Genomic DNA, 25,185 nt, shown 5'->3' with positions numbered 1-25,185 from the left:
CAGCACATGCAAACGCCCGGGGGCTGGAGTCTGCTGGATCTGTTGGAGAATGGGGAAAATGTGCAAAGCAAATGGGCAAGAAATGAGGGCAAAAAGAAAAGGGGGCCGGGCGCGGTGGCTCACGCCTGTAATCCCAGCACTTTGGGAGGCCGAGGCGGGCGGATCACCTGAGGTCAGGAGTTGGAGACCAACCTGGCCAACGTGGTGAAAACCTGTCTCTACTAAAAATACAAAAATTAGCTGGGCGCCTGTAATCCCAGTTACTCAGGAGGCTGAGGCAGGAGAATCGCTTGAATCCGTGAGGTGAAGGTTGCTGTGAGCCGAGATCGCGCTATTACACTCCAGCCTGGGCGACAAGAGCGAAATTTCGTCTCAAAACAAAAACAAAACAAAAACAAACAAACAAAAAAACAGAGAAAAGGGGAGAGGTGGGGGAACTGATCATTCAGGCCTTATAGGCAGACAAAGAACTTAAAATTTAAAAATAAAATGATTCTTTATATTTTACTATTATTAAATGTAAAAACATAGATTCCTGAAGGGTTCGGTAGACGCTCCCTCCAGTGTAAAATGGGGATGTCGAAACTGTCTCACAGGTTTCCCCCAGGACTAGAGGAGACAGTGGGTCGCGCGCAGCGTCTCACAGGAAGGGGCACCCAGGAGGGGTCCCCGCCTTTTCTATTCGTTCTGAAGTCATGCCAGAGCGACTCCCTACGCGTCGATGCACTGGCTTCGGCCTCCCGGTCCCGCGGCTGGTCTTAGGGCTCCCCTAGACCTACCTGCACAAGCACAGGTGCAGCACCCCTCCAGGCACCGGACGCCGACGCCCGTTCAGCTTCTGACCGGGTCCACCGCCCCACTTCCTTGGAGGAGCCGGAACCCCGCCCACTCACCGCCCGCGCCGCGGAGGCTTCTGGGACTTGTAGTTCTGGCTCGCCGAGCCTCAGTGCACTTCCGGGTTCGGCCACAAGCGCAGCCATTGTCCCGCGCGCGGACGGTTGCTGTCGCCGAGCAGCTCGGCCCTTCAGAGTTAACCCCCAGCGACCTTGCGGATGCTGACTAGGGGAGGGGACCGAACTAGCTTAACCCGAGTCGACCGTGTGGCAGAATCGGGGCAGGGGGTTGCTTAACCCGAGTTCGTCCTGCCGCAGAGCCGTGCCAGGCACTGAGGCGGTGACAGGCCCAGCCTGGGCTGCGGGCCAGCGGACGCCCAGGTTGGTGGAGCGTGGGGCAGCTCTTGGTGTCCGATGCGCGCATGCGCAGGGTCTAGGCGGGAAGCTGGAAGAGGTGGTGAGTGTAGCGGGGAGACCTGGTATCTGTGCGGGTGGCGCGTTAGCCTGGGGTCACCGGGATTGATGGAGTTACCGAGGCAGCTGTGTATTCTGCGACTGTCCTCTGCGTGCATGCGCAGGTGCTTGGTCAGGTGGTGCTCTTGTCTGGGGCCTGAGGATGCCCAGGTGGGTGGAACACAGGGCACATGAATTGATGTAAGGGGACATCTTGAGAACTCCCCTCCTCCAATGCCAGGCATATTTAGTGGAGGCCTGAGGATGTCCGGGTTGATGGAGTACTCCATTGCAGATTGTGGTTTCTGGAGAAGAAGGGCTGTGCCACTGTCCCTTTATTCTTGAGCAAGTATTTGGGTAGGAAGCAAGAGGTGGTAGGTAAGATTCCGAGCAGGTGACCCTGGGCCCCTGGGCCCCTGGAGCAGACAGCACGCTTCTCCAAGGTCTGGGGGGCGCTGTGGTTGGTGGAGAGACCAGGTTGGAGTTGCAGGCTGAAGGAGGGTATCAGGGTCTAGGAACAGGTTGTGGGCAGAGGGCACCCTGCACGTCCTGTGGGTGTCTGAATGGAAAACAGAAACTGGAACGGATAGTAGGGACCTATGTAGGATAGTGCAGAGCTCTAGGGCATTCAAGATGGGCAGAGACTCCGGGTTGGAGATACAGAATTTGAGTCCAGGAAGGACAGAGCTGCAACAGCTGCCATCAAATTGGTAGCTGGGGAGGAAGCAGTATGTTGCCAGCATCGTTATGAAGCAGGTGTTGCTGAGACCTTTACTTGGGCTATGCTACTTGCAGGCATGAGAATGTGCAGGTTAGTAGAGGGACAGAGTCTGGGCTGCAGATTTGGTGCTGGGAAGAGCTGACCGCATGATACCCAGGCCCTCGTGTTTGGGCAAGAGAAGTCCAAAGGGCCCAGTTCCTATTGAGCTGCTGTATCATGGGCTTGAGAACCCCCACGCTGGCGAGTGCCCAAATCCCGGGGCTGACTGTGGAGCTGTATGCTCAAGCTACTGTTTAGTTGTTGTAGTGTTCTGGCTGCAGGCAAATAGTGGGGCAGGTGACCCCCGAACCCACACAGAGGCTGTGGGTGCCTGAGATGTCCCAGGCAGGTTGAGACACAGGGTGAGGGATGTAGCTTCTTGTCTCAGGAGCAGGGTGTGCCCCCAGACTGGCAGAGGAGCCAGATCCTGGATGCAGATTGTGAGCATGAGCCTGCTCTGTGGCTGTGTCAGTAGGAGGAGGGAGCCTAGGTGGGTGGCCCGTGTGCAGTGGCTGTGGAATAGAGGTCTGGGGGCTCCAGTTTGGATCTGGTCTTAGGAGACAAGGGGCTGCTCCAGCAGCACTCTGCACATGTGCTGGCGTTTGGGCAGATTGGGGAGGCATGGGCAGTCCTAGGACCCTGGTTCTGCCTGAGGATGCCCAGGTGTGTGGAGGGAGCAGCTGCAGAGGGGCGGGACTGTGTCAGGCACCCCTTGTGCACACACACAGGTGTTTGGTTGGAAAACAGGAGGCCGGAGATGAGTTTTAGACAGAGGGTGCTGGGGTCTTTGCGTGATTGGAACCCTGATCACAGCCTGATGGTGCCCAGGTTGGCGGAAAGACAGGATCTTCCTGAGCCACAGGTGCCCCGAAAGGTGTTTGGCCAGAATCTGGGCAGGTGTGGCTCAAGCAGGGGGCTGTGGAGTAAGGCGGAGGAAACAGTTTGGGTGCAAGTTCAGGAAACAGCTCCATTGTGAACCTACACTATGCCGTGTGAGAATATGGTGGGAGCAGGAGAGAGAGTAAGTAGGAGAGATGGGGTGCAGGGGATGGGTTGCCTAGGGTAGGATTTGCCAGGGGCTGCTCTAGCCTTGGATCCCAAAACACCTAGTTGGTACAGAGACACCTGAGCTTCTGAGACATGGATTTAGAGCTGTAGGTAGCAGGTAGGGCTGCTTTTGTCTGACTTGTGCTGGTGTCTGTTGGAGGCCCCCAGTCCTATGCAGGCCTTGTTACAGTTTCAGGCCTGAGTGTACCCAAGTTGGTGGAGGGACTGGTTTAGAGCTGCAAATTCAGGGCCTGGGAGGGTGTTGGGGTGGGAATCTGGCTGGTGCTGTTGGAGTAGGAGCCAGTGGACCCCAGAAGTGTGGAGGGAACAGGATGTGAGTACAGCTGAGCTCTGTGCATATACGCTTGGCTGTCTGAGCAGGAAGTGGGTGGCCCTCTGCGCTGGGTTGCTGGAGGGACAGGCCTGGCTGATTTAGGAAGGGTAGGATCAGTCTTAGTTGTTGAATCAGTTCCTGGGAGCAGTCAGTGCAGCTGTGTCACCAGCTTCATGCAGTGAGTGTGATTCTGGCCCTAGGAAGAAGTGCTGGTTTGGGGCTGTAGATTGAGGTTGGTAGGGGTAGGATGGGGTGAATACCAGGGGGTCCCCGATATGCCTGATATTTGTGGGGATCCCAGGGCCCAGTGGGATAGGAGAGGGACGGACCGGTGCTGCAGACTTTGGTGGTGGGCAGAAGGCCATGTTGGGCATAAGCTGGGCTTACAGGTAGATGGTCCAGGGGCCCAAGATAGTGGAGGAACCAGGTTGGAGCTGCAGAAACTTGGCCGGGGAGAGGGACTGAGGGACTCTCAGTACATACACAGGTATTTGGGCAGGAAGCCGGCAGGAACCTCCAGAAGTGCATTTGCTATGGGAATGCATCCTGCATCCTGGGAGCAGGGACTAATGGGGGTGGGGGCCCAGCAGTTCTGGCAGACCTGCATCTAAATGCTGTACTTGGGGCTTCTCTCAGTGCAGCTCAAGACGTCAGCACCCTGCTGTGCCTGGAGGAGAGCATGGAAGAGCAGGATGAGAAGCCCCCAGAGCCCCCAAAGGCCTGTGCACAGGTAAGTGGAGCCACCTTTCCCAGAGAGACCCAGAGCTTGGGGTCTGTCTGCAGCCTGACCCTCTGGGCTTGGGAGGCTGTGGCTCCTCCCTGACTCACTTTGCAGCCTTTTAGGGGGTTTGGGGCCCTCATGGCTGTCAGGCTTCCAACACTTACACACTATATATTTTATGAATCTCCCTGCTGGTTGCCTCACGTTTTTAGCCTAGGTAACTCTTTCTGGAAGGAATTTGGCATCCTGAATCAAAAGCCCTTAGAATACTGATTCCCTTTTGGCCAGCAATTCACAGCCTTGTTTGAGAATGAACAATTGGAAATATACTAAATGTGCCATGCAAGAGGATAGCCGAATGAATTGTGGTAAGACTGTGAAATAGAATACACTGTAGCCATTGAAACTCATAGAATAATGCAAATTAAATGACAGAAAAAGTTATTTATTACCCATGTTAAGTAAACTGCACTTAGAAATCATCACCTTTTAAAAAGGGATATAGTTTTTGTGTATATAGAAAATATGTTAGAAGACTATAAATATAGCAGTCAGTTAAACATTATCTGTAGTTACTTTATAAGTGACTTTGTTTTACCATTTATCTGTATTTTCTTTTTCCTTTTCTTCTCGTATCTTTCCTTCCTTCCTTCCTTCCTTCCTTCCTTCCTTCCTTCCTTCCTTCCTTCCTTCCTTCCTTCCTTCCTTCCTTCCTTCCTTCTTTCTTTCTCATTTTTTTTTTTTGAGACAGGGTCTTGCTCTGTCATCCAGGTTGGAGTGCAGTGACACAGTCCTAGCTCACTGCAGCCTCAAACTCCTGGGCTCAAGCCATCCTCCTGCCTCAGCCTCCTGAATAGCTGGGACTACAGTTGGGCACCACCAAGCCTGGCTAATATTTTTGTGTGTGTGTGTATTTTAAAATTTTTTTGTAGAAACGATATCTCACTATGTTTTCCAGGCTGGTCTTGAAGGTCTTCAAGCCATCCTCCCACCTCAGCCTTCCAAAGTGCTAGGATTACAGATATAAGCTACCACACCTGGCCTGTATTTTCATATTTTTGTACAGTGCACTTTAAGGTAAAAACATTAACAACTGGCCAAGCACAGTGGTTCACACCTATAATCCCAGTACTTTGGGAGGCCGAGGTGGGAGGATTGCTTGAGGCCAGGAGTACAGGACCAGCCTGGGCAACATAGTGAGACCCTGTCTCTATAAAAATTTTTAAAAATTAGCCAGGATAGTGGTGCCCACCTATAGTCCCAGATACTTGAGTGGGTGAGGTGGGAGGATCGCCTGAGCCCAGGAGGTCTAGGATGTAGTAAGCTATGATTGTGTCACTGCACTCCAGCCTGGACAACAGAGTAAGACTCTGTCTCTAAAAAACAAGTTCCCAATTTAGAACATTTCCTACTGCAAATATTCTTTGAAAACTCTTAATTTCTTAAAACTGTTAAATTAGAGCTTCTCCTTTCTCTTCCTGAACAATTCAGCCCTGAAGCCATGAGGTGGGGGTAGTGCTAGGTGGCACCTGCAGTTGTCGGGGCTGCCTGCTGTGAAGAGAGTGTCCCTGTGCAGGGTCAGTGACCAAGCAGGGTGAGGAGTGCATCTGCACGGGATGACATCCCAGCATAGTCAGAGCCCACGCTTGTGCAAGTGAGGCAGCCCAATGTGGGTGTCAGAGCCCAAGTGGGTGAGGCCAGTGTCCATATATGGAGATCTGGTGTGGGGTGACGGGGTCAGAGCAGGTGAGCAAGGCCTCCAGAGATGGGGTGCTTCACTGGGGGCAGTTGGAGCCCAAGTGCGGTGAGCAGGTGTCCATGGTTGATAGGGTGTTGGAGCCAGAGTGGGGTGAGATGTGCACCTGCGTTGGGGGTCAGGTGCAGCCTGGTGTGGCATGTCAGAGCATGAGCATGTTGGGGGCATCATGCATGAGGGTGGCCTGCAGGGGTGTCAGAGCCCAGCAGCATGTGGAGGGTACGGACACAGTGGGGTGGCCTCATGTGGGCTTTCCAAGTCCAAGTGGCAGAGGAGTGAGTCTGAGAGTTGGGGCAGCCTAGCCCGGGGAGTCAAAACCTAAGCAGGGTGAGGAGCTCCCCTTGGCAGAGGGTGGCCTAGTGTGCAATGGCAGAGCCCAGGGAGTCTGGGGAAAGCATCCATGGGCAGAGGGCATCATTGTGGAAACGGGAGTGGAGCTACCTCCAGGGGGCCAGATCAGATAAGTAAGTGTGTAATAAGGGACTGGAGCCGGGCGCTTTGCCATCAAATCAGGAAGGTACAGATATGGCAAGAAAGAACATTTGAGTGGACTCTGGTGTGCAGTGGGAATTGGAGGTTTTAATGTGGGCTCATGGCTTTCAGTACACATTAATCTAGAAATATATAGAGATGTGTGCCTGTGTCTGTGTGCGTATGTGTGCACACAGACTGCCTGTCTGTCCGTGGAGGGCCGGGAGCAGTGACATCCCAATACCACTATACATACCTAGCGCCCATACTTCACCTTCTAAATATGTTACAGGTTTTATGGGTTTATTGTTAATGGCTCTTCAGTGGTAATTTTTTTTTTTTGCTGTTACAAATAGCATTGATGTAAATGTTTTGTATGTGATTCCTTGTATACATGTGCAATTGTTTTAGAAAGAGTTAAGCAAATATAAGTTTACATTTATATCTTTATCAAAACTACAGGTAAAATGTGTGGGTTTTTGTTATCTTGTTTTTTAAGAGACAGGGTCTCACTCTGTCAGCCAGTATGGAGTACATGGCACACCAACATAGATCACTGCAGCCTGGAATTCCTGGGCTCAAGTGATCCTCCCAGCTCAATCTCCTGAGAAGCTGAGACTACAGGTGCACACAGCAATTTTTTTTTATTTTTTATTTTTTGTAGAGACAGGGTCTCGCTCTGTTGCTCAGGCTGGTCTCGAACTCCTGGGATCACACCGTCCTCCCACCTTGGCCTTCCAAAGTGCCGGGATTACAGGGTGAGCCTCAGTGCCTGGCTGGTAGAATGTGTTTTGATGTGGCCATTGGTGTTCTAATTTAAGTGAGGCACTAGGTGTTTTCTGGGACTCGTAATGGTCCTTTTGCCATTTTCTTTTTTGTGAGCTGAATTAGAAGTCTGTTCATTATATGACTTTCGTCACATATTTATTGACTGCCTAGCCAGTGTAAGGCCCAGTGCGAAGCACTGTGGGGAAAGATGAGGCAGACAACACTGCTCTGCATGACGTAGTTCTCACAACCAGAAATGTGCTTCTTATACTTTCCAAGGCTACATAGGAAAAGCAGAAACATCCTCTTTCTTGTATTAGTTTTCTGTTATTACGTACCCCAAAATTTTGCAGCTTAAAATAGCCAATGTTTATTTTGTCACACAATTTCTGAGGGTCAGGAATCCAGGTCAGCTTAACTGGTTATTTCTGGTGTTCAGGGTCCCTGATGAGGTTGCAGGCAAGTTGTTGTCTGGGTTGCTGACTTCTGAAGGCTTGACTGGGTGGGAGGATATTGTTGCAAACTCACTAGATGGCTCTTGGTAAGAGGTGCTCTACACCAGAGAGGCCTCTCTCCAGGACTGTTCACAGCGTAGCAGTGGATTTCTGCCAGAGCAAATTATCCCAGTGAGAGAGAGAGAGAGAGACAGAGAGCAAGAGAGAGCAAGACAGTTAGTTGCACACAATCAAGATGAAGCCACAATGTCTTTTATCATCTGATTTCAGAAGTGACACACCATCACTTCTTCCATATTCTGTTGGTCACACAGACCCACCTTGGTACCATTGGACAAGGACTACACAAAGGCATGAATACTAGGTAGTAAGGGTCTTTGGGAGCCATCTCAGAGTCTGGCTACCACACTTCTCAACTCTGAATGTCCTCTAGTTAATTTTAATTATTATCAGAAGATGAACAAGTACTTGATTTGGACCTGAAGAATATTAGAACCCTGGAAAGGAGAGAAAAATCAAGGTAACCCAAGCCTTTGCTTTGAATGAAGGCCATGAGTCCAGTGAGCCGATCTAGGAAGAAACCGTCTGGATATTGGAGCATCACCGTAGAGATTTTAGTGGCTTATACACGGGGAAGTAGCAGCTGGTCCAGGGAAGGCCTTGAGCCAACTCTGAGCCCTACCTGCCTTCAGGGACTGAGACCAAAACTGCTGCCAAGTAGGTGGTGGAATCTCACCCATCCACTGTCATTCTCAACGTTCAAAGTCATGCAGGTTGTTGGTGGCCCCATGTGGATGGTCTATTCTGTATGTTTGAGGACAGTGAGAATTATTCATGGATGATAAGGTGGGGCCGGAGAGGGAATTTTCTTGTGCATAAGGACTGAAGGGATCCTCTTGTCAGGATGATTTCTGAGAAAATCAGAGAGGGGAACCTTCTTTCCAGTGCTGTAGTTTGCGAAGGTTGGTTTTATGCCTTCTAGACTTGGTGATTAAGAAACCTCAGGACCTGCCACATGGGCTCTGTGGATGCCACATCCCTTGAGCTGAAATGTGAGCTCCATCTTCCAGCTCCCAGGGCAGGAAGAGATGGAAACATACCAAGAAGTCTGCCTGTGTGACGCCTGTGTTTTCTAAATGTCCTCACAGATAGAGAAGGTTTCCTGCCAGTACATCCCCAAAGCAGAGCTCTGAGAATTGAGTCCAGTAATACTTCTGTGATTTGATTAGAAACTTCATTTATTGGGCCAGGCGCGGTGGCTCAAGCCTGTAATCCCAGCACTTTGGGAGGCCGAGACGGGCGGATCACGAGGTGAGGAGATCGAGACCATCCTGGCTAACACGGTGAAAGCCCGTCTCTACTAAAAACTACAAAAAACTAGCCGGGCGAGGTGGCGGGCGCCTGTAGTCCCAGCTACTCGGGAGGCTGAGGCAGGAGAATGGCGTGAACCCGGGAGGCGGGGCTTGCAGTGAGCCGAGATCTGGCCACTACACTCCAGGCTGGGCGGAACAACAAGACTCCGTTCCAAAAAAAAAAAAAAAAAAAGAAACTTCATTTATTGCCCCAAGAATGCCTCACATTGGGAAAGGAATATTTGGTCCTCTCTATTTATAGGTGAGCAAGCAGCCCTAGCCCTATGTCTGACTTGACCACTGTGTCACTATGAAGTGGACAGGTCACTCCGTGATAGCTCTGCTTGTCTCTTTTCCCCTGCTTTGGGTCCATTGGGGTCCCACCTACGTTACAGAAGGAAGAGTTATTATCTCCTGCCCACAACCCTTTTCTCTGTGGAAGTCAACAGTCTAATTCCTGTTCCCATTTTGTAAAGTCTGCAAAGAAAAAGGGAAATGCTCCTTTATGACCTAGAAAGGTGACCATTGAGCAAGAAGGTAATTTAAAAATGCTCCAGAGCATACAGAAAGTAAAGGTTTTCAATTCTATTCCTATGTGCCAAACTCTGCACGTGTCTCTAGTCTTGTCAAATGCAGAGAACTTTTATTGTGCTCCTACTCAATACTGAGGAGAATGTAAAGAAAAAATATACAGTGCTTTCTAATATAGAACCCAGGACCCAGGGGAGAGGTATATAGAAATGGAAGTAATATGAAAAGAATAATTTTACTGCTATAGTAAAGGGCCAGCAAAGCTAAGAAGTCCTGAGAGAAGAAGAGATGAAGCTTTCCGCTATCTGGGAATGCTTCATGGAGGAGGTAGCATTTGATCTGGGACTTGGGTGATTAGACAGACCTTGGTAAGACAATGGAAAGCAGAAGAGTTTGTGTCAGGCAATCAGTGGACTTAAATGAGCTTACTAAACTTTATTACCATTAATGTCTGCATTGGTGAAATAGATATATTACTCTTTCCTTCAAAAAAGTTTAGGCTGATTAAAGTGGCTCACATCTGTAATCCCAGCACTTTGGGAGGCCAATGTGGGAGGATCACTTGAGGCCAGGAGTTCAAGACCAGCCTGAGCAACATAGTGAGACTCCCACCTCTACAAAAAATAAAAACAAAAAAATTAGCCAGCTGTGGTGGCGTGCCTCTGTAGTCCCAGCTGCTTGGAAGGCTGAGGCAGTAGGATAGCTTGAGCCCAGGAGTTCAAGACTATAGTAGGCTATGATGGTCCCGCTGCACTCCAGCCTGGGCAACCAAATGAGACCCTAGCTCTTAAAAAAAAAAAAGTTTAGATGATTTTGTGAGATGGAAATTCTGAGTTGAAGTACTCTATGTATTACTAAAAATACTAGGCAAATGATAGACTACATTGACATTATCTGAAGGAAACTGAGAAAGCTAAGATGTAAATTCAGGAGATATTCCTAAAATGGTCAGTAATCCAAAGTGAGTAGAACCTAGGGAAAAAGTGAGGGTGTGTGGGTGTGCATGCATTCATGGGCTCACGTGCATTTGTCACAAGCTTATTTCTGAGCATTTAGTTTGTAAGGGTAACTTGGGAGCAGGTTCTGGATGCTGACACTTGGAATTTTCTGAGAAGAAAGGGCACCCAACACAGGTTTCCTCTAACCAAGGGAGGGGTTTGAGCTCAGCTCTGCTTTAGTGCCTCCAGGGACCCCAGGGACAAATGCAAAGGTACAGGTAGCACATTCCATGTCCCTTCTCCTAGTGGCTGTTTATAGTCAGCACACATTTATGAAGAGCCTACTGTGTGTCAGTAGCGATCTAAGCACGGTGGAGCCACGGTAAACAGGACAGACAAGATCTCAGCTCTTATGAAGCTCCCTCTAGTGGAAGAGTTAAATGAAAAGCCAAAGGTAGAAGAATATATGTGATATGAAGATGTGAAAGCAGGGTGAAATGATGGAGTTGACTGCTGGGGTTGGGGCAAGGAAGGACATTTCATCCAGAGTCTGCCTTGAGGAAAGATGAGCTTTCTTTTGTTGTCTTGTGAAAACTTTTTAAACAAAAAGGTGCTGAAAACAGTTTTCATTCAAGAGGAGGTATAACCATATTCTCCAAGTAAAATAGTTTTAGCAGTTATGGCAGATAGTAACATTTTGGAATTTTGTTTCTGCCAAGTACCTGCTGAGAAAACATTAAGTTGTCCCATTCTTGGTATTATTTCTTAACTGATACTAGTTGTTTTTTTTTTTATAATTAACTGACAGAGTGTGATGTTATCTGAAGGAGTCTGTAATAACTTAAAATACAGGTTAATGTTTACAAATTTTCCTTTCTTGAGTAGTTTTTCTCATTTCCCAGGCATTTTTCAAGAAAAGATGTGTTTGTCATGGGTGTGTATCAGGAATGGAATTTTTCTTTCAGACCAGATAAGATTGAATCCATTAACAGTTTGGGGTCAAAACTTGTGGCTCCCTTGTACCGTCTGTAGTTTGGTTGTGGCTATTTTTTGGCGTTGTGAGTTTTATTTTTGTTTTCTGGCATTTGGGGCTATTTTGTAATGTTCATGCAGCAATTTCAAGGCAGTTTAGGCCAGTTGTGGTGGCTCATGCCTGTAATCCCACTTTGGGAGGCTGAGGCCAGAGGATCGCTTAAGACCAGTAGTTTTTTTGTATTGTTTTTTCTTTTCTCTTTGTTTTCTCTTTTTCCTTCCTTCCTTCCTTCCTTCCCTCCTTCCTTCCTTCTCCTCTTTCTTTCCTTTTTCCCTTCCCTTTCCTTCCCTCTTTCTTTCCCTTCCCTTCCCTCTTTCTTTCCTGTCTTTCTCTTCTTTTCCTTTCCTTTCTTTCCTGTTCTTTCTTTTCCCTCTTTCTTTCCTGTTTGTCCTTCTCTTTCTTTCTTTCTTTCTTTCTTTCTTTCTTTCTTTCTTTCTTTCTTTCTTTCTTTCTTTTCTTTCTTTTTCTTTTCTGTTCTTTCTTTTCCCTCTTTCTTTCCTGTCTGTCCTTCTCTTTCTTTCTTTCTCTCTTTCTTTTCTTTCTTTTTCTTTTCTGTTCTTTCTTTCCCCTCTTTCTTTCCTGTCTGTCCTCCTCTCTCCTTCCTTCCTTTTTCTTTCTTTCTTTTCTTTTCTTTCTCTTTCTTTCTTTTCTTTCTTTCTTTCTTTCTTTCTTTCTTTCTTTCTCTTTCTTGTCTCTCCCTTTCCCTTACCTTCCCTCCCCTCCCCTTCCCTCCCCTTCCCTTCTTGTTCTTCTCTCTTTTGTTTTCTTTTCTTTTCTTTCAGGCAAGTTTCTTTCAAAAAGTAGGCCGGGCGCAGTAGCTCATGCCTGTAATCTCAGCATTTTGGGAGGCCAAGGTGGGCAGATCATGAGGTCAAGAGATCAAGACATCCTGGCCAACATGGTGAAACCCCATCTCTGCTAAAAATACAAAAATTAGCTGGGCGTGGTAGCGTGTGCCTGTAGTCCTAGCTACTCAGGAGGCTGAGGTAGGAGAGTCACTTGAACCCAGGAGGTGGAGGTTGCAGTGAGCTGAGAACGCGTCGCTGCACTCCAGCCTGGGGACAGAGCTAGACTCCGTCTCAAAACAAAAACAAAAACAAACAAAAAAATAAAGGAATAAGGAATGGCTACTCCATAGGCAGAGCAAGCCCCAAGGGCTTCTGGTTGCCCATTTTCATGGTTATTTCTTGATTTTATGCTAAACAAGGGGTGGATTATTCATGAGTTTTCCAGGAATGGGGTGGACAATAAATCCCAGAACTGAGGGTTCCTCCCCTTTTTAGACCACATAGGGTAACTTCCTGACATTGCCATGGCATTTGTAAACTGTCATGGCGCTGATACCAGCAGTTTGAGACCAGTCTGGGCAATATGATGAGACCCTGTCTTCTACAAAAAATAAAAAGGCAGTTTAACTGTTGTAGTATGTGTGGTAGTGATGCAAGCAACACCACCTCTTGGCTTTCACATTGGGCCTTCTTTACATTGCGGTAGCTCTGGCTCTTTGATACTTCTTGTGACCCTCACAACCTACCCAGTAAATATACAGTGGTGTTTTTAGGTTTGGAGAATCCTTTCCTACCTTTAAATACATTAATGCTAGCCATTTTTAAAACCATTCCTACTGTAATAGTAAAATATTTTCTAGATAGATAAGAAGAAAAAATGGACACACTCAGCATCAAGTGATCCTCCCACCTTTGCCTCCCAAGTAGCTGGGACTGTAGGCACGTACCACAATGCCTAGGTTATTTATTTATTGATTGATTCATTATTATTATTTTTTGAGATGGAGTCTCACTCTGTCGCCCAGTTAAATGGCGTAGTCTTAGCTCACTGCAAACTCCGACTCCCAGATTCAGGTGATTCTCATGCCTTAGCCTCCCTAGTAGCTGGGACTGCAGGTGTGTGCCACCACATCTAACTAATTTTTTTTTTTTTTTTTGTATTTTTAGTTGTATTTTTAGTTGAGATGGGGTTTCGCCATGACCAGGCTGGTCTCGAACTCCTGATCTCAGGCAATCTGCCCACCTCGGCCTCCCAAAGTGCTAGAATTACAGATGTGAGCCATCATGCTCGGCCTATTTTATATATTTTGTATAGACAGGGGAGCCTCGCTATGTTGCCGAGGCTGGTCTCAAACTCCTGGGCTCAAGTGATCCTCCCACCTCAGCCTCCCAAAGCACTGTGGTTACAGGTATGAGCTGCTGCACCTGGCCACTTTTATTTTCTTTTAGTTTTTGATCCAATGGCTTCTAAATAAATGAGTTATCAAAAATTAGCAGTAGTTGCTTTTCAGTGTTTGATTTGAGAAGGAGCAAAGTGTACTTGAATGGACTCTCATTTAACAGACTGAATTATTGTATCCTGTAGGGAAAAACCTGAGGACACTACAAAGGAATTGTGTTGTTTTTAAAGAGGGAAACACCTTTTCTGGTTTCCAAATATTTAATTAAAATAAGCGCTTTTGAAAAACATAGATGCAGTATAAAAAGAGAGACAGTGAACCTGCTCCTCAGTTCTACCCCTTCAAAGAATAACTCCTTTTAATGCTTCTAAGAACATCCTTCCAGACTTTTCCATGCATATTTATATTTTATAGAAATTTGTTCATCTTCTGTATAATGTTCTTAATTTTTTCACTCAATATATTACATCTTTCTATTATTTGTGTGTGTTAGTACGTGCAAATTTATGTCTTCTTCTCTTGGCTGCTAAATAGTATTCAGTCATCTGAATAAAGCATAATTTATTTAACCAGGCACTTCCTAATGGACATTTAATCTCCCTTCCCAGCTTGCTATGATAATATAACTTGCTAGTGAGATTTCTTGTACATGCATCCTGATGTACTTTATGTTATTTCCTAAGGATAAGTACTTACAAGTAGACTTACTGGATGTTACATTACACTTTAAAAAATATTGCCTTTTAAAAAAAAAAAAAGAATGTATATAAAAATGGAATCAACTCTGTATATGAATTAATAATATCGGACCAAAATGTCAATTTCCCGGTTTTGACAATGTACTGTGGTTATATATGATATTACCAGGGAAAGCTGAGTGTGGCTCTATTTTTGCCACTTCTTGTGAATCTTTAAGGATTTTCAAAATAAAGCATTATTTATAAATACAAATATTTAATATATAGCCAATACAGGATGGTTCTGTCAATTTATACTTCTTCTAAGAATATATGAAGCTCTTGGCCAGTGGATCGCCAGAGCTGGAGTCGTTAGCAACAGACTAATGACTGTGACTGTCACAAAAACACCCTATGTGGTCAGGATGGTGGTTATGTACAGGGCTTAAGCAAATAAGTAAATATAAAGAGGAAAATGGGAGTGAGAGAAAGAAGGTATACATAAAGAAAGGAGAAAAGCTAGATAGAACAAAATGTGTTATTGAATTGTAATTGGAGGTATCCCAGTGAGTTTATGGTCTCTAATGTATACAGATACAGAAATAGATGTTTGATTTTGACGTAAAGAGGTGAGCATCTGTTTGTATATTCACGGCAGTTTCTTCAAGGTTGCGTGTGCATTTTTCTTTGTCTGTTTCTCTGTTGAGGCTACCTTTTACTGATTTGGAAAAAGTCTTAATAGTATAGATTCTAACTGATCATGTGGCACTTTATGCTAAACACTTTTTTTTTTTTTTTTTTTGAGATAGAGTCTTGCTCTGTTGCCTAGGCTAGAGTACGTTGGCGTGATGTTGGCTCACTGCCACCTCCGCCTCCTGTGTTCAAGTGATTGTCCTGCCTCAGCCTCCCAAGTAGCTGGGACTACAGGTGCACATCACCATGCCTGGCTAGTTTTTGTATTTTTAGTAGAGATGGGGTTTCACCATGTTGGCCAGGCTGGTCTCAAACTCCTGACCTCAAGTGATCTGCCTGCCTCAGCCTTCCAAAGTGTTGGGATTACAGGTGTGAGCCACCACACCCGGCCTGCTAAACATCTTATGAAATTAATTTGTTGATCTTTTTCTTTATGATTCTGGCATTGGTCATGCTGTATTCCATTTTACTTGCTTATAATTTTGTGACCCAGGAATTTTGGCAGGGCCCGCTGGACAGCTCTTTGCTCCTTAGTGTCTTGGATCACTCAGTCAGCTGCATTTAGCTGCAACTGGGCTGGGCCAGAAGACCCAGAAAAACCTCATGCCCAAGTCTCTGTAGGCCTTGATGCTCCTCCAGGTATCTCCTGTCTCTCTCCACATGGTTAGCTGAGCTTACCACTGGGAGGAGGGAGCAGAAATATGGTGGGAGGGAGGTGTTAAAGTAGGTGGTATGTCAAATCTTAGCCCACTGACAGGAGGAGATTTGAGCTGCCACTTAGCTCCCTGATTGTCTTCCTTTTTCTCATCTGTTTTGCCTTCTCAGGATTCTTTCCTTCCTCAAGAGATTATCATCAAAGTCGAGGGAGAAGACACTGGGTCACTGACCATCCCATCTCAGGTAGGTTGGGCAAGGCCTCTGTCTTTGCACTGAGAAACGTGCATGGCTGGGAAGTGAGTAGAAAGTGAGGAAATGAAGATAAGAGTGGACAACTTTTTCAAGAAGTTTGGTTATTGTGTGAAAGGTAGAAGAAAGTGAAAACTTCAAGGACTTTTGAGATTGAGGGTTTTTTCTTTTTAAAGGGATTGAAAAGATTGAATTCAGTTTAAATGATTACAGGAAGGAGTTAGTAGAGGAAAAAAAGTTATTGATGAGGAGACAAGAGAGCAACTGTAAAGCAGAGTCCTTGGTTAGCATCAGAGAAACTAATTCAGAACATCTTGAATAAATTAGCTGTATATGAGGAGAAGGATTTATATAGGAACAGTGAGGTTGAGGGAATTATTTGAAAGCTTGATCTTTCACTGTGAAAAATCAGATGAGCATGATGGTGGGAACTGGAATGGAGAGATGTATGACAAGGTAGAGAAGGCTTAAAATAGCAATTTTGGATTATGAGAGGAAACAGGCTGCTCCAGTAAATGTAATAGGATTGCTGGTCAATCTGAAAGATTCATTCAGAGATATTGGCCATTAATTTATAATACTCTATCCTGCTGCTTTTGTGGATTTTTTCCCTGCAGTGGCAATTTGTAGCCCACTTTCCACAGACAGCAGATTGACATTCAAATTAATTTAGTTTTTGTAATTTGCCAGGTCCACTTCCTATGGAGTGGACACTCCAAAGATCAAGGGAATATTTGAAAGGGAATTTAAAAATATCTCAAGTAGAAAGATTAAAAAGAATGATCCATGGACCTTAAATTGAGTAATTAATATGGAAGTGATAAAGAGTCCACTAAGTAGAAATGACAAGAATATAGGCTGGTAGTGGTAATAGTAGACATTTCAGTAGCGTAATGGCCCTAAACCATCAAGGAACAAGAGTAAAGGGAGACAGTTGAGCCAATACAGTGGAGCAATCTGACATTGTAGTGAAACATGGGCAGTTTTGTATTTGTGACTCAAAAGGTGGAGTGTTTTATGATAATTTCAAGGTCTGGGGTGTCCCCCTAAGAGTGAGCTGATGAAGAGCGGCTTCAGGATATGAGACTTGGGTTAGCCGTATGAATTGATGACTGAGAACACGGTCTCTGAAATGTACAAGCTTGAGGTTACATCCCAACTACTAACCTTAGGCATATGTCTTAATTTCTCTGACTCTCTTGGTCTTCATAAGAAAAAAGTAGTACTGCTAATAGTGTTTTCTCACAGGAGCCCTATGAGAATTAAATGAATGATAATCTATGTGACATGTTAGCACAATGCCTGACACTGTGGTGGTGCTTCATGCAAACTCATTAAAGTCAGTTATTTTTATATTCTCATCAGCTGAGTGTACAAGTGGATGCTATAGACAATATGAGACAAGACAGTACAAGTTCTTATAGTAGAGGGTAAATCCCAAGTATGAATCTTCAGTGAATGGGGGTGGGGGTGGTGTTCAGGAGGTGGGTAGGACAGAGCTCCAAGAAGTGAGGTAAATGGCTTGAGTTTCAGAGTAACTGGGAGGGCATGCACTCCTTCTTCGATGCTGAAATCCCTAGGATTGGAGAGTATGAGCATTCTTAGCCTCTGAGGACTGAGGAGGAGGGAAGTTGTCAGTGGGAAGTGTAAGTCTCCATTAACACAGGGATGTATAGGGAATGTTTGGTGAAGGATATTGAAACTGCAGGCTGGAGTGCAGTGGTGTGATCATGGCTCACTGCAGCCTTGACTTCCCAGGCTCAGGTGATTCTCCAAACCTCAGCCTGCTGAGTAGTTGGGACTATAGGCACGCACCAGCACACCAAGCTAAGTTTTTGTGTTTTTAGTAGAGACTGGGTTTCACCATGTTGCCCACGCTGGTCTTGAATTCCTGGGCTGAAATGATCCACCCACCTTGGTCTCCCAAAGTGCTGGGATTATGGGCATGAGCCACCACACCTGGCCTATTTTATTGTTACAAAAGATGAGTTTCAAGGGCACGGTTGAAGGTTTTAGGAAGGAGTTTTCAGGCATGGGGAGTTTGGGACAAGTGAAAAGAATAAAATAAGTGGGATAGAAGTCCAGAAAAGCTAGTATCTGCACATTGAGGAGCCTTTTCAAATGGGTATGTGGTATAGCTTGTGAGATTCAGGTGAGGGAAGATGAGTTAAATCAATCTGGGTGAGGGTTATTTTATATATTAGAAGGTTTATTGATACTGTTGATTCACTTACTGAAATAATTTACTAAATATAAATGTAATATCTACTATATATAAATACTATGTTAAGCATTGGAGTTACATTTGCAAGCTGTAAATACCTTGTCTCTGCCTTCATGGATCATGGCCTAGTGACAGAGATGTCTATTATGCAAATAGGAAAGTGTGATGATAGAAGTCCATGGAGCTTTGAGAGTATATAGTTGGGAGTGGAGTGGGGGTGCTAATCTAGTTGAGTATTATCTGTTTGACATTTGAACAAGCTTTATACTAAAGAGACCTATATTAAACAGAAAGGGGGAGTGTTTATTAAAAAGAAGCATGCATTACAGATTGAAAGACAACACCTTAAAGATTAATGTTAAATACAGGTGGCAGTTGGCAAGTTATTTTTTGAATTTCACGTTGGGCTAATCATGAAAACATTTGAGGTTTCAGTGAAATTTTTAGGCTGAAACTTAGAAAGAGGCATATACAGCAGTATTTTGCATGTGTTTTCATGACATTCAGGACCCTGTATCCTATTCATGAACTGCAGCTCAAGAATGCCTGGTCTATTTAAAGAGCCTTTAGTGGCAAGAGGCATTCAACTTCCCCTTGCCTTTGCTGTTCCTGGATAAGGACAGATCACCCTTCGCACTTCTTTTTTGGATTAAAATTCCTGCCCAGTTATCTTAAGAACAGGCCCTTTCCTGCTTAGAGGAGGCAGCCCAAGAGACCCCATTTATATGGCAGTAATAACAGCGAATGTCTCCTAAAAGGCTCTGCCATGCAGCTGGATATGGATAGAAAAGAACTGTTATTTGAAGGCTGAGCGTTCAGAATAAAGGTCACCTTGACTCTCAGTCAATCTTTCAGGATCCTGAGACCTACTCGTGTAACAGTATAGGCTAAGCACCCCAATCCAAAAATCTGAAATTGTCCAAAATTTGAAGGTTTTGGAGCCCCGACATGATGCCACAAGTGGAAAATTCTACACCTAACTTCATGTGACCAGTCACAGTCAAAACTTTGTTTCATACACAAAAATTTTTAAAAATTGCATATAATTACCTTTAGTCTATATGTTTAAGGTGTATATGAAACATAAATGAATTTGTGTTTAGACTTGGATCCCATCTTCAAGGCATCTCATCATGTAAATGCAAATATTTCAAACTCTGAAATCCAAAATGCTTCTAAAATGCTTCTAGTTGTAATTATTTTGGCTAAGGGATACTCATCCTGTAATTGCTGGCCTTTGTTGTTTCATCAGTAAACCCTGCTAGTGGCTTTTCATAGATCGTTGTAATTATTCATTCAACCCAATGAGTTAGGTATTATTAGGCCTAATATATAGAAAGGGAATAAACTCACCACTAAAAGACAGATTGGGTCAGGTGTGGTGGCTCATCCCTGATTCCTGTAATTCCAGCACTGTAGGAGTCTGAGATGGGAGGATTCCTTGAACACAGGAGTCTGAGACCAGCCTAAGCAATATAATGAGGGTCTGTCTCTACAAAAAATTTAAAAATTAGCCAGGCATGGTGGTACACACCTGTAGTCCCAGCTACTTGGGAGAGTAGGTGGGAGGATCACTTGAACCCAGAAGATGGAGGCTGCAGTGGGCCATGATTATGCCACTGTACTACATCCTGGGCAACAGAGTGAGGCTATGTCTCAAAAGAAAAAAAAAAGACAAATTGTTAGATATATTTTTTAAGCCAGATATATGCCCTTTATAGGTAAGAAAGCCAAGTCTTTTTATCTTCTACATCCAGTGTTCTTCACCTATACATACTGCTTTTCATCAAGGTCCACATTTCATTTTCTGTCTCATGCATTAGCAAAGTACAGCCTGTGGCTGTTTTTGTAAATAAAGATCTATTGTAATGTAGCCACACCCATTTGTTTATATATTTTCTGTGGCTAATTTCTTGCTATAGCAGCAGAATTGAGTAGTGTGACAGAGACTGTGTGACTGGCAAAGTGTAATATTTACTATCTGGCCTTTGACAGAAAAAAAATTAACCACCCTTGTTTCATTAGTTTCTTGGGAATTTTGAGGGAATTCCTAAGTGGGAATTCTATATTCACCGTGCAAAAGTCAGAATAAGCATCTTTTTATAAGGCAGACAAGATAAAATAGTTTATATCAGTTCTTACCTGGTGTTCCTCTTTGGAGTTGTAAAAACAGGTCCAGCATCCAAAACCCAAAGAGCTCACCCAGAAGGCACCTGTACATCTTGACTGGAATCTTTTGGGCACTGACAATCTCAGGACAACTCCCAGGTCACCAGATTTTCCTTTTTCCGTCTGTCAGACTTTTCTTCCTCCATAAACTTTGGAAGGAAATGACGCTCAGCTGAGCGGGAATTTGTGTCCTTTTTTAGGAAGGAGTGAACTTCAAAATTGTGACTGTGGACTTCACACAGGAGGAACAGGGTACTTGGAACCCTGCTCAGAGGACCCTGGACAGAGATGTGATCCTGGAGAACCACAGGGACCTAGTCTCTTGGGGTAAGAATACATTCCTCTTTAATGAAGATCCATATACTGAAATGATTTCACATTCTGATTGATTAAGAACTGTGAAATTCAGCAGCAAGAATGATTTTGGCTGCATATAGATTGTGTTTATGCTTTTTATTCCTCAGTGAAGATTAATTTTAGTTTGTAGGGTAGAAACAGTGCAGATTCTTGGGCTTGAGATTTTCAGTCTTCATGTTCCTAAAGACCAAAGGCTGGGACCAGATTCTGCAGTAATTTTCTTTTGTTCCCAGTTTTGAACACTCAAATTCCTATATATTTCCTTATCAGCTTTTTGAACCAGGTACAGTCTCCTAGTTGGAGCAAGGGAAAGAATATAAAAAGAATTTTCCAATACATGTGTTCAAGTGAGAACCAGACACATAGGGGTCATTACAGGTGTAGAAGGTTCATTTGAAAAAATCCCCATAGAAGATGCCACATTTTTCTTCATTTCCTACCTCCTGATGGACTGTATATATGACCACTTTTTCCATATATACTCTCTATTGCTTGACTTAGTAGCCACCCAGGCTACTGGGAGCAAACTTCTAGTCTCTTTCAGTTGGAATCACAGAAATTCATGGGACTATATTAGCTCCTAAGGTATTTAGGGAACTGGATAATAATGCCCCATTCCTTTTCTTTTGTTCACAAACGTAGTGTCGTCATGTCTCACTGACACAGAGTAGAGTATTTAGCAAGTTTTATGCCTTCAGAAATTCCTAGATAGGTAGACACTAATCTCTTAGTGAACACCTCTGTAGCACTAAAGAGTGGAAAAGACTCTATTCTTTACATATTGCAAAACTGGGTTGCAATTCTGTAGGTTCTACGTAGATGATCTTATTTTGGAATATGCAGGTATTTGACATCCAGAGTCTTATTTATTTGGACTAAGATTAAACCAAGATTACAATGTTCCATTTTAATGCTCTATTGTAATATTGGGCTGTGGTAGTTCTGTACTTAATGCTTTATCTCACCCTTTTGGTTTTTCAACCTAGGTTATTGGTCAGTATTTGAAAACAAATCCATATATATTTTTCATACTTTCTTGTTAGCTTTATTCCATTTTTCAAGCTCTGATATTTTTTGGCTAAGATATCTTATATTGCTTTCTTTCAGACTTGACAACTGCAGTTGGAAAAAAAGATCCAACTTCAAAGCAGAGCATTTTTGATGAAGAACCAGCTAATGGAGTGAAGATAGAAAGGCTTACAAGGGATGATCCTTGGTTATCTTCATGTGAAGAAGTTGGTGATTATAAAGACCAGTTGGAGAAGCAACAGGAAAAACAAGAGATACTTTTGCAGGAAGTGGCATTCACTCAAAGGAATGCAGTTATTCATGAGAGAGTCTGCAAAAGTGATGAACCTGGGGAGAAGAGTGGTCTGAATTCCAGTCTATTTTCGTCCCCAGTTATATCCATAAGAAACCATTTTCATAAACATGTATCACATGCTAAAAAATGGCATCTTAATTCTGCTGTAAACAGTCATCAGAAGATTAATGAGAATGAGACTCTATATGAAAATAATGAATGTGGAAAACCCCCTCAGAGCATTCACCTTATTCAGTTTACAAGAACTCAAACAAAAGACAAATCCTATGGATTTAGTGACAGTATTCAATCTTTTTGCCATGGTACACCCCTACATATACATGAAAAAATTCATGGAGGAGGAAAAACCTTTGATTTTAAAGAATGTGGGCAAGTTTTGAACCCCAACATATCCCATAATGAACAACAGAGAATTCCTTTTGAAGAGAGTCAATATAAGTGTAGTAAAACCTCTCAGAGTTCCTCCGTTACTCAAAACATGAGAAATAATTCTGAAGAGAAACCTTTTGAATGTAATCAGTGTGGGAAATCCTTCAGCTGGAGCTCTCATCTTGTTGCACATCAGAGAACTCATACAGGGGAGAAACCTTATGAATGTAGTGAATGTGGAAAATCCTTCGGCCGGAGTTCACACCTTGTTTCCCATCAGAGAACTCATACTGGAGAGAAGCCTTACAGGTGTAATCAATGTGGGAAATCCTTTAGCCAGAGTTATGTCCTTGTTGTGCATCAAAGAACTCATACTGGAGAGAAGCCTTATGAATGCAATCAATGTGGAAAGTCATTCAGGCAGAGCTATAAACTTATTGCACATCAAAGAACACATACCGGAGAGAAGCCCTATGAATGTAATCAGTGTGGGAAATCATTTATCCAGAGCTATAAACTTATTGCACATCAAAGAATTCATACTGGAGAAAAGCCCTATGAATGCAATCAGTGTGGGAAATCCTTCAGTCAAAGTTATAAACTTGTTGCTCATCAGAGAACTCACACAGGAGAAAAACCCTTTGAATGTAATCAGTGTGGGAAATCCTTCAGCTGGAGCTCTCAGCTTGTTGCACATCAAAGAACTCACACTGGAGAGAAACCGTATGAATGTAGTGAATGTGGAAAATCTTTTAACCGCAGTTCTCACCTCGTTATGCATCAGAGAATTCACACTGGGGAAAAACCATATGAATGTAATCAGTGTGGGAAATCCTTCAGCCAGAGTTATGTTCTTGTTGTACATCAGAGAACTCATACTGGAGAAAAGCCGTATGAATGCAGTCAATGTGGGAAGTCCTTCAGACAGAGTTCATGCCTTACTCAACATCAGAGGACTCATACTGGAGAGAAGCCGTTTGAATGTAATCAGTGTGGAAAAACATTTAGCTTGAGTGCTCGACTTATTGTGCATCAAAGAACTCACACTGGAGAGAAACCCTTTACATGTATTCAGTGTGGAAAAGCTTTCATTAATAGCTATAAACTTATCAGGCATCAGGCAACTCATACTGAAGAGAAACTCTATGAATGTAACTAGTTTCTAAGTCAGCTGGGATTTATTCTCTTTTATTCTTTTAAAAAGTTTATTTTAAGGTAGTACATGTTGTGGGAAGAACTACTGTAAAAAACAATATATGTGGGAAAACTTCCAGTCCTCTGTTAATTGTGCGTCTGAAATTTGTTCTGGAAAAGAAAGGGGGAAAATCTATGAATGACTTTTCAACCTAGCAATTCCATATACAACATTAAACTTGATTCTTATGACATATTCCTATGAAAATAAATATTGGCACTTTTCCTTGCAGAAAGCACTCTGACCTGAATCAGAGAAAATCATATGCCAAAGCCAGCTGCCAGTGTGTTAGACCTTTTTCCATAAAGAGTAAATGGAATACTAACACTAATGGACTTACTGAGAAGATTAAAAGGTTGCTGTAGTGTTTAAACTTAGGCTGGAAAACCATATTTTAGTGCTTAATTTTACTACATGATCTTCCAATGAGATAGCTTGTAATCTGTTCCTTACAGCACTTGCTGTTACATGTGAAGATTTTGTAAATTTTAGGAATGTGTCTACGATATGTAGTGAAAATTGTGGAAAAATAATATAGAAATAATATTCACTTCTATAACCATTATGATAAAATATTTGTGTATGGATTAGAATAGAAAGGGATTATGGATATGTCTATTCAGTTTTTTGGTTTATGTTTGGCCTTTTTGGAACATATGCTGTTGTGCTATGATAAATGATATAACGAGTAAAACTTACTCAAAAACAAAAATGAAATCCAAAGATTTCCTTCTTTGACTATTTAGGAAAGACTAAGCAACCAAATAGCAAAAGATCCCTCAGGATAATGAGGTTTATGTTTGGATTAGCATGAGCAGATTACTATTTAGGACATAGATTCCTAGGAACATTCCTCACTGAAAATAAAATAGATCCCTGGAAATAGGTAACTAGAAATTTTGGCCAGAAATGGTTTCCTATGAAGAATTGAGAATGTGTGGGAACTATAGAGGGCAAGTGGGCTTGTTTTCATATATGCAAAGCAATATTAAGGAGCTCTGTTTTCATGTTTTTGTTCTTCTCGTGTAGTATTGTCTCTTTCCTCTGGGGTATGTTCCCTGAAGTGAGAGTACTCTGAATAGAAGGGTGCTTCCCTGACTCAGTGCTGACCATCTAAATTATGCTTGCAAGAATGCTTTAATGAGGCAAGGTTTTAGTTACTCTTTGATATTTAAGATTTGATTAACATATCTTTCTGACCTTTTCCCTGAATCATGAACTTGAATCCTGTGGATTACCATATATTGAAGCCTCTGATCCCAGAAAGGTAATAAGCTCAAAGTTGAACTGAGAGATCAGATAATAGAGGTTGATACCCTTGGGACAGGAAGGAAAACTTAAAGGGTAACTGATGGGGTTACCTTTTGTAAAATTCTGTCCCTACGAGATGACCCTAAGTGGAGCCATCTCTATGAGGATTAATCCAGAGACTGTTGCACACCTGGCAGTGCCAGGTCTGGAAAAACAGTTGCTGATGTCTAGAAAACTGCCTCCCGATCCCAGGAGAATTTCTAGTCAGTTCATGAATGTGCATGTAGGGGAACAGCAAGTATTCATACATTGGCTCCTGGAAAGGGCACATAAAATTGTAAAAAGCCCTAATAGGCTAGGGACCTATATTGGCTTCTTTC

General features: G+C 43.7%; 1 protein-coding gene across 2 annotated transcripts; it reads left to right on the top strand.

Annotated features, from left to right (window-relative positions):
- The first annotated feature begins 948 nt into the window (after nt 1-948).
- On the top strand, nt 949-24,266 carry LOC101013797 (zinc finger protein 180). Of its 2 annotated transcripts, none has more exons than XM_009194700.4 (5): nt 949-1,214; nt 4,064-4,157; nt 15,836-15,910; nt 20,510-20,636; nt 21,774-24,266. In XM_009194700.4, the coding sequence occupies exons 2-5, from the start codon at nt 4,107-4,109 to the stop codon at nt 23,516-23,518; spliced, it is 1,998 nt and encodes a 665-aa protein (XP_009192964.1). In that variant the 5' UTR covers nt 949-1,214; nt 4,064-4,106; the 3' UTR covers nt 23,519-24,266. The 2 variants fall into 2 exon arrangements, with proteins under 2 accessions (XP_009192964.1, XP_031518404.1); XM_031662544.1 differs by lacking the exon at nt 949-1,214 and adding an exon at nt 1,235-2,097.
- The last annotated feature ends 919 nt before the right edge of the window (nt 24,267-25,185 follow it).

The sequence above is a fragment of the Papio anubis genome, unplaced genomic scaffold (genome assembly GCF_008728515.1).
Source record: "Papio anubis isolate 15944 unplaced genomic scaffold, Panubis1.0 scaffold739, whole genome shotgun sequence".
In the NCBI taxonomy this organism is placed as follows: domain Eukaryota; kingdom Metazoa; phylum Chordata; class Mammalia; order Primates; family Cercopithecidae; genus Papio; species Papio anubis.
The sequence above is the reverse complement of the archived record's forward strand: the minus strand, read 5'-3'. Positions and strand labels throughout refer to the sequence as shown.

What these genes read in the sequence shown, in the direction of transcription:
- LOC101013797 (XM_031662544.1), top strand. Translation starts at nt 2,069, where the DNA reads ATGCTACTTGCAGGCATGAGAATGTGCAG. An exon ending in GCAGGCATGAGAATGTGCAG is followed by an intron (nt 2,098 to 4,063) that starts GTTAGTAGAGGG and finishes GGCTTCTCTCAG; the next exon opens with TGCAGCTCAAGACGTCAGCA. An exon ending in CACTGACCATCCCATCTCAG is followed by an intron (nt 15,911 to 20,509) that starts GTAGGTTGGGCA and finishes GTCCTTTTTTAG; the next exon opens with GAAGGAGTGAACTTCAAAAT.